At 37.5% G+C, this 9,361-nt stretch overlaps 1 protein-coding gene across 3 annotated transcripts; it reads left to right on the top strand.

The window, feature by feature from the left end:
- Nucleotides 1–5,077: 5,077 nt before the first annotated feature.
- Nucleotides 5,078–8,667, top strand: LOC122078807 (alpha,alpha-trehalose-phosphate synthase [UDP-forming] 6-like). 3 transcript variants are annotated; one of them, XM_042644959.1, is made up of 5 exons: nucleotides 5,078–5,254; nucleotides 5,418–5,494; nucleotides 5,647–7,663; nucleotides 7,774–8,047; nucleotides 8,139–8,667. In XM_042644959.1, the coding sequence occupies exons 3-5, from the start codon at nucleotides 5,664–5,666 to the stop codon at nucleotides 8,436–8,438; spliced, it is 2,574 nt and encodes an 857-aa protein (XP_042500893.1). In that variant the 5' UTR covers nucleotides 5,078–5,254; nucleotides 5,418–5,494; nucleotides 5,647–5,663; the 3' UTR covers nucleotides 8,439–8,667. The 3 variants fall into 3 exon arrangements, with proteins under 3 accessions (XP_042500893.1, XP_042500884.1, XP_042500900.1); XM_042644950.1 differs by having other exon boundaries at nucleotides 5,410–5,494; XM_042644966.1 differs by lacking the exon at nucleotides 5,418–5,494.
- The last annotated feature ends 694 nt before the right edge of the window (nucleotides 8,668–9,361 follow it).

The raw sequence follows: 9,361 nt of genomic DNA, 5'->3' as shown, positions 1-9,361 counted from the left end.
TTTTTTTTTTCTTATATATATATATATATATATATATCTACTAAACAAAAAGATCTAAAAGATTTTTGTAGGACAACATAAGTCCAGTCAAAGTTGAATATTTAGCAATAAAATGAATGTCATATTCATTAGTTATGCTTAATTTATAAATTGAGGTCCCCAATTTGATCCAAAGTAGTATCTTCTTCAATTTAAAACTAGCATAGAGCTCTTTCTAACTAAATTTATGTTTAAATTAATTGGGATGGTGAGATGGATGAATAACATGACTAGCAGTGATAAAACTAAATGGAAGATGTTTGAATACATTGGAAGAGGTTGAAAGATTATAGTAATATGAGATATGGTGTTTAAGCACATTTGACAGAGAACGTGAAATGCATCAATAGAAATGAGTGTCAACCTATTGGGAATAATCCCATACTAACTGGTTATGGTACCGTGGATATATCACTTTATATACAAATAAGGTTTTTCATCTAATAGCTTGAGCTTTTGAGTTAAATTATTTAACTTGGTATCAAAACCATCATACACACTTATATTATTAATCTATCGTATATGCTGACCAAAAAGAAAGATCACATGTGCCATATGTATTGCTACCTAAAAGAAGGGTAACTTGTGAGGGAGAGTGCTGATAATAATCCCACATCGACTTAGTATTACCGCATAAAATGGCTTATATGTGAAGGGGTAATCCCATATTTATTAATTCTATGACTTTGGATGACTTCATATCCTTGTTAGGTCTTTCCATCTAATAGCTTTAGTTTTTAATTTGGATAATTCCATACAACCAACAATAGTTTGGACTATAATCAACTAAAACTTACCTTTATAATCTTGCATCCCTTCCAAGCATGTTAAAGTAGGTAGTTTTGAAGGATCTTTCTTTCTGGGTCTTGTGGTTACATCAAATGGTAACATAAGAGAGAGAGAGAGAGAGAGAGAGAGAGAGAGAGATTTTCAAAGGTGATAAAAAATAAAGGAACGGTGGCGTGGCGTGGCGTGGCGTGGCGGAAGGGAGGCTTAACATGACATTGGATTAAGTGATTAGTAAAAATGCCAAATGCCAAATGCCAAATGCCAATGATTAAGTAATAGAAAATGGTCTTAAATAGAGTAGACTGGCGGACTAGCTAACATGAAGTAGTTGGGGATAACCGGATAAGGCTTAGTGCATCGGGCTGAGTTGAATTTATGCTATAAGAGAAAGTAGATGTAATGTAGTTTTTGGGAAAATAATGGCCACGCTACCAGTGTCATGCGTCCTCTCACACACTTTCTCTCTCCTTCGTAGGCATGTGGATCACTATTAGTGAACTACGCGATGCCCCCTCCTATGCTCCCATTCTTCCCTTTTAGGAGATTTCATTCCATACTGGCAGCGTACTATCCCTTGCCCATAATTTACTGATAAAATTGATTACTTACATAAATATATATATATATATATATATATTGTCAAAGAGCCAGTGGCTAATCATACATAAGCTAACCTAATAAATAGTCAAAACCAAATTGATTTGCTGGCATTTTCTATTGAATGTTAATCCACATAAATAATTGCACATAGCCCAATTTATTTTATTAGTCATTATTTAACCAATGACTTTGGTAACTTGTTTGTATATTTTATATGTCTAGATAGGAATATACTTCAGGGATCCTCAGATGTATACCATCTCTACACTGAGTTATTAACTATTTCAAAAATCTGATAATATTAAAAAATAAATAAATATTTCAAAACCTTTCTGCCTTTGATTTTGACCTACCTATGGTGTCTTTCTCTTTTGGTGGGTCATGGATGTGCTGTCATGACCATAATTTGGACATTCTTTTTTTTTTTGGGTACATTTTATTGGCTTATTCATGCTTATCCAAATGGTAGGAGTGCAATTACTAAAATGTGCTGTTATCACTGTTATCAATGCCACTGTGTTTTTCTTATCTTTAAGCATTGTTTAGCTGTGAGGTTGGGAAGGGGAAGAGAGAGAGAGAGAGAGAGAGTCTAGACTAATAGTTAAAAGAGCAGTTTAGATTTCTCAAGATAAAGAGGTTAGTGGAGGCAGGAAAAAGCTTCCCGTAGAAGTGAAAGGTAAACCCTTTTGAAGACAATTTGTTTAATATAAGTGGTTGGAATAAATTGAACACTGTATGGTTGAGATGGACTCCTGATGATTATGACTTGAAGCTGTCAATCCACCTTATCTATCCAGCTATTAGAATGAAACATTTTAAAAGATAACCTTTCCCTTCTTGACATAATAACTAATATCATTTCTTAAGGGTCTTTAAAAGGTTAGGAAATAGATAGCAATGGATATCAAACTGGGTACTTATAACAGTGAAGGTTTGTTATATGCATGTAGATAATTGATGACTTACCAAACAAAGAAAAAAAGGAATACTTGATGTAATGGATGCATTCTATTAAGTCAAACGAGAGTTGATAATAAATAAATAAATAAAATTCATCCAAAGCTTCATGATTATTATTTGTTTTTTAGTACTAGCGATTATTTGTTATAAGGTCACCTTTGGACGCATTAGGGTTTGGATAGGCTTTCCTCAGGTTTTCATTCCCATTCCAAATCAAGCAACTCTTGTTGGTAGGTAGCAAGATATATATCATGAAAGGCAACACACAGTTGGTAATATAAGAAAAGGAGAAGGTTTCCCATGCCGCATGTAGACTCACCTCTATCGCAATGCATGAATAGATGTAAATCCTATTTTCTTTTATTTTTCTCTATTATGAGTTTTATCAACACGATGCATATGATATAGACTCGGATTAAAACCTGACATGAACTCGACCTCTGATTGAATCAGTCTGGAGGAGTGGAGTCAATATATAATTTGTTTTGTATATAAATCCTAAACCCTATCAAGGTGGTTAGTATTGTATTTAATTTGTAATTTGATATATGACCATTTTAGGTTATTTATCTTACGTCATCTATATCTTTTTTTATTGTTATCTAATGAAATATTCATTAAAATAAATTGATAAAATTGAAAAATAAAAGTTACTAGAAATCATTATAAAATCACGTGTGTGAATTTTGTTCTTTCAAGTGGTACACGTGGTCACCCATGTCTATAAACTCATGCCTACAAAGTACCAACCGTAACCCCTTCCTACTTGGACGGTGGTGTTGGTTTGGTATGTGGAAATCCATGTAAACGGCCACTTTGGACTCTCCACTAGTCCCACTTGATGTGCCTTGAATAAGACATCACTACTACATAGGAGTAGTAACCAAACCCATATCCACCTGCTATCAAGTATGATATTCCTTCATATGGTTCTATAAAAAAAAAAAAGAGGGTATCACTTGACACGTGTCTCATCCCCAAAAGAAAAGATCAGGAAATTAAAATAGTTAATTATTATGATTAACACTAACTTTGGTGAGGATTATAGTTCCTCTGTCTTCATCAAAATCCATGTGAAAATCACTCCTGGGATTTTTCATTTTATTTTGTTTTTTCAGTATGTATCTTCAGAATTAGAATTTGGGTAGTGATGTATATATTTGTCACCAATTAATATGGAAGTTAGTTCTTAGATTAATTAAGTTAAAAATTAGGTCAACAATTCTCCAATATGGCACACAAAAGGGCAATTATGGAGAGACAAGAATTAAAGGGCAATTATTCAAATTAGCAATTTTGGAGACTTTACAGACCATGGTTAAGAGGGGTATTTTTGTCAATTTATGGTTTAAACATTTGAAACAAGATCAAATAGGGTGAAACTAGTTTTGTACTCAACAAAAGGAGAGAAGAAGAAGAATTAGACACAAATAATGTATCCAAACAAAATTCTCAAATTCTAAGAAATAGAATCAAAACTAAAATTCTAAGAATTACTTAGCATTGCTAGAATTGAGAATTATAATTAAATATAAATGTGTTCCTTCTTATCTAGCTCTGTTGTGACGAATCGATGATCTTTCTTTATCTCTATATACGTTTGTATTGAGTCCTCTATGATTTATTTTGCAATCAGAATTAATGCCTTCACGAAGGAGAGAAAGTAGACAACTCTTTTTATGTATCAAAAATAGTTTACACGATATTTGGACATAATATGGTATATGATGAGGTCGAGATAGAAACCAAAGGACTTATTCAAGGGATTGAAACAAGCAAGAAAATGGGAAAACAAAATTCTTATGCAGCCGTTGTACTATCACTCTCTTACATAATTATTTTTTAGGTATAAGGAACCTTGTTCGTTTGCGTGACCCAGTAGATTGGCCAATTAGAAAGCACACATGAGCACACATAAGTCTTAATACTAAATCTTGAATCTTATGCAAATGTGAGCCCCACGATTCACTGTTGCTCAGAAACACTCTCTCTTTTATTTTATTTTATTTTTTTATTATTTTAAGAAGAAATCAAGAAATACCAAACACTGTCTCTCTCACTTGTGATCTTTTCTTTTTTCATTCCACAAAAAATACTTTAGACAGGTGCACCGATATCCTCAAAATGTCACATTTTACCTTATACTTTTTTTATAATCCAATAGAAATCGGACACGTATATTTTCACCCCACACAGCATGACGCACCCTGCGGTGTACGTGCGTCGGCGAAGCTTATCCATTCTTGTCCTTCCCTGGAAAATTCCAATCATTCAAAGCTTTCTGGGCCCCACTTGTGAACAAAACCACTTATCTCGTGTGGGTCCACTTTTTTTGCTGAGCTGTAACTAACTAAACCGGGAAAAATTGAATCGTGGCGGCTTAAATTCCCGCCGATAGATTGGTCCAATTGAGCACACATCGCGAGACACAACTCTATATCTATACTCCATGAAGCGCCACGTAATCCTGTCAGTAAATTTTTTATCATCTAATAAAATTGAGACACGTGGCTATAGCATGAGCTAAGACAGCTAAGACCAGACACTATTTGTGGGTCCTACTTTAGTGCTCGATGTCCTCGTGGCGGGTTTCACGAAAGGATAAAATCGAAAGATTTTTTTATTTATTTTTATTTTTTGGGAGAAATAAAAAAGAGATAAATTATTATTTTTGATATTTTTTCAGCTCAACAAGAACAGAGAGAGAGAGAGAGGGGGAAAGAGTCTTGAGAGTCTATCCTTTGTATATAATAGACTTAAGAAGCTGAGAAGGTTGATGAAGGTGGCGTCTGGTTGCAGAAATTTAGGGTTTCTGAATTGGTGGTTAGGTTTAGGACTTGAAAATGGAAATGGGTTTCTGGTTACGGTAAATTTCTGAAGCTTTTTAATCCATCTTGTATCAATTTTGTTTAGTTATTTGTTTTTTTGACTGAATCCATTTATTGATAAGTGATTCTTGTCTCAGTAGGTTTCTTTGTCTGTATGAGCTGAATTGAATCGTTTCTCTGTCAATCTTTCAAGTTTTACAGAATTTATGTGGTTCAAAAATGGCTTGAATCAGTGTTCTGAGCTTCCTTCACCAAGAAATTTCGGTTTTTTTCAGTGGGTACTCACTTTTGTATACTTTTCAGCTTCATCTTATTTAGCTCGATTCAGCGTTGTGTTGAAGCTGAATTTCTTTCAAAAGTTCCGTTCTGGGTATCAATTTAATGTTATTTTACTTCCTTTTATGTACTGAAACAAGTTTTTCCTGTAAAGATTAAGAAGTAGGAACAATGGTCTCCAGATCGTATTCGAATCTCTTGGAGCTAGCCTCAGGAGATGCTCCATCGTTTGGCCGTATGAGCCGGCGACTTCCCCGTGTGATGACTGTCGCAGGCATAATATCAGACCTTGATGATGACCCAGCTGATAGTGTCTGCTCTGATTCTTCTTCCTCCTCTGCACCTAAAGACCGGATCATCATAGTTGCTAACCAACTTCCAATTAGGGCTCACAAAAAACCTGATAACAAGGGTTGGACTTTCAGCTGGGATGAAGATTCACTCCTTCTTCAGTTGAAAGATGGTCTTGGGGAGGATGAAGTTGAGGTCCTTTATGTAGGTTGCTTGAAGGAAGATATTCACCCCAATGAACAGGATGATGTCTCTCAGATCCTGCTTGAGACCTTCAAATGCGTCCCCACATTCATTGCACCTGACCTCTTTAGTAGGTTCTATCATGGGTTCTGTAAGCAACAGCTGTGGCCTCTGTTCCATTATATGTTACCCCTGTCACCGGACCTTGGTGGTCGTTTTGATCGGTCCCTATTTCAAGCGTATGTCTCGGTTAATAAGATATTTGCTGATAGGATCTTAGAAGTGATAAACCCAGAAGATGATTTTGTCTGGGTACATGATTATCATCTCATGGTGTTGCCAACATTCTTGAGGAAGAGGTTCAACCGGGTGAAGCTTGGGTTCTTCCTGCATAGCCCGTTTCCTTCTTCAGAGATCTACAAGACATTGCCTGTCAGGGAAGAGCTCTTGAGAGCCCTTTTGAATTCTGACCTTATTGGATTCCACACATTTGATTATGCCCGGCATTTCCTCTCATGTTGTAGTAGGATGCTCGGGCTCAGCTATGAGTCCAAGAGAGGCTATATTGGTCTTGAGTATTATGGCCGAACTGTTAGCATCAAAATCCTTCCTGTTGGCGTCCACATGGGTCAGCTCCAATCAGTCTTGAGCCTTCCAGAGACTGAAGCTAAGGTCGTAGAGCTCATTAAGCAGTTCACTGAGAGGGGAAGAACGATGCTGCTTGGGGTAGATGACATGGACATATTCAAGGGGATCACCTTGAAGCTGTTAGCTTTGGAGCAGTTGCTTTTGCAGCACCTGGAGTGGCGTGGGAAGGTGGTTTTGGTGCAGATAGCCAATCCAGCTAGGGGCAGAGGAAAAGATGTGCAGGAAGTTCAAGCCGAGACTTACTCAACTGTGAAGCGGATTAATGAGACATTTGGCCAACCGGGATATGAACCCGTCATCTTGATCAGTGAGCCGCTTAAGTTCTTTGAGAGAGTTGCTTATTACGTGGTTGCAGAGTGTTGTCTGGTCACTGCTGTTAGGGATGGGATGAACCTTATTCCATACGAATACATCGTTAGCCGGCAAGGGAATGACAGGCTGAACAATGCTGTGGGATTAGATCCATTATCCTCAAAAAAGAGCATGCTAGTTGTATCTGAGTTCATTGGGTGCTCACCTTCTCTGAGTGGTGCCATACGAGTTAATCCTTGGAATATAGATGCAGTGTCAGATGCGATGGACTGTGCCTTGGAAATGGCAGAGCCTGAGAAACAGCTCCGACATGAAAAACATTATAAGTATGTCAGTACTCATGATGTAGGGTATTGGGCACATAGCTTTCTACAAGATTTGCAGAGGACATGTAAGGATCACATAAGGCGGAGATGTTGGGGCATTGGATTTGGATTGGGGTTTAGGGTTGTGGCCCTTGATCCAAACTTCAGGAAGCTTTCAATGGAGCACATAGTTTCTGCTTATAAAAGAACTAAAACTAGAGCAATTCTTCTAGACTATGATGGCACTCTGATGCCTCAGGCTTCTATAGATAAGAGCCCAAGCTCTAGAACCATTGATATCTTAAACAGCTTGTGTAGAGATAAGAAAAATGTTGTCTTTCTTGTGAGTGCTAGAAGTCGGCAGACTCTCAGTGAATGGTTTTCTCCGTGTGAGAACCTGGGAATCGCAGCAGAGCATGGCTACTTCTTCAGGTTTGTAAGTCAGCATTTTCTGAAAAAACTGTTCTACTACAGACGTTTTATTTACAATATGAAATAGTTAGGCCTTACTGAAAGGTTAAGGTGTCAATTTAATGGTCCAGGCTGAGGCGAGATGCAGAATGGGAAACATGTGTACCAGTGGCTGATTGCAGTTGGAAGCAGATAGCAGAACCTGTCATGAAGCTTTATACTGAAACAACCGACGGGTCCACAATTGAAGACAAGGAAACAGGGCTGGTATGGTGTTATGAGGATGCTGATCCTGATTTCGGATCTTGTCAAGCTAAGGAACTACTTGATCATCTCGAGAGTGTCCTTGCAAATGAACCGGTCTCTGTTAAGAGTGGGCAGAATATTGTGGAGGTTAAGCCGCAGGTTTGGAATCATCATTCAGTTTTAATTCATATTTTTGCCTTCATCTTGAGATTTTGACTTAAACTAATCCTTTTTGGTTGCATATCTGCAGGGTGTGAGCAAGGGGCTTGTGGCAGAACGCCTTCTTTCCACCGTGCAGGACAAAGGAATGGTACCGGATTTTGTTCTCTGCATAGGTGATGATCGATCTGATGAAGACATGTTTGAGGTAATCACTAGAAATATGGCAGGATCATCTTTATCCTTGACAGCAGAAGTGTTTGCATGTACTGTTGGTCGCAAACCTAGTAAGGCCAAGTATTATTTGGATGATACAGTGGAAATTGTTAGACTAATGCAGGGGTTGGCGTCTGTATCTGAACAAGCTTTCCCCGTTTCTTTGCAATTATAAGTCTAAAGAAGAAAACAAGGTGCATTGATTCTTCTAATCCCTGTCAGCTTGAAGATAGGTGGTGGGGTCAATTTTCCATTTTCGTGTGTATCCTAGTTGCTGTAAATTACTGTAGTTCTAACAAGAAGAGTTATATATTTGGGTATTTAACTAGTGTTTAATCTCCATGCAATATCACCTGTAAATAGAGATGTTTACATTATAAATCCAAAGTGTGTTTTCCTTGGCATATTGCGGACCCAGGATATAGTATAAGTACTTTGAAGTGGCAGATTTTCTCTCTATGCTGGAATTGTGGGGAGATATGTGGGAATCTTTAGGATTCAAACTAGGCTGTTAGAAATGTTTCTTCTTATTCAAACTTGAGTACTTCAAAGTTTTTGTACAATCCAATCCATGGCTTTTGTGCACTGTCAGTTACATGCACACTTCCCTGTTTCTATGCTTAGGCTCCATTTGGCATGCATTATAGGTGAGTACATTTTCTGGAATATCAAAAAAGCTGTTTGGATTAGGTATGCATTCTCATTCTCAAATCCTGGAAAACATCCAAGAACAATAGGCGCATTCTGGAACGCACGTTAAAACCATTCTGTGTTTGTGTTAGCTTTCGGTAACCAGAGAACAAGGAACTATTCTGATAATACTCTTGAGAATTTCCCAGGAGCTGATGTTACTTTTTCGATCAATGGAGAAGCCCCCTGAAATATCCAATATGCACTAAGCTCTCCCTGAACGCATCCTAGGTTCTTCAGACCAAACCCTTCACAATGCCTCTGCTTCGGTGAGGATAACCTTGAAGGTGAATGGTTCATTGTCTTCCTCCTCTTTGAGATCATCTGCAGAATCCCGTGTGTTTCAGTTCAGGCTTGAGATACTAGATATGAAGAGGTTGAAAAGCTGTGTTTTGCTATGGGGATGAG

Source organism: Macadamia integrifolia, chromosome 1, assembly GCF_013358625.1.
Source record: "Macadamia integrifolia cultivar HAES 741 chromosome 1, SCU_Mint_v3, whole genome shotgun sequence".
Taxonomy (NCBI): domain Eukaryota; kingdom Viridiplantae; phylum Streptophyta; class Magnoliopsida; order Proteales; family Proteaceae; genus Macadamia; species Macadamia integrifolia.
This window is presented reverse-complemented; position numbering and strand designations above follow the sequence as displayed.

Coding starts and splice junctions, on each gene's coding strand:
- LOC122078807 (XM_042644966.1), top strand. CDS start 5,664: ATGGTCTCCAGATCGTATTCGAATCTCTTGGAGCTAGCCTCAGGAGAT. Junction 7,664..7,773: donor GAGCATGGCTACTTCTTCAG/GTTTGTAAGTCA, acceptor TTAATGGTCCAG/GCTGAGGCGAGATGCAGAAT. Junction 8,048..8,138: donor TTGTGGAGGTTAAGCCGCAG/GTTTGGAATCAT, acceptor GCATATCTGCAG/GGTGTGAGCAAGGGGCTTGT.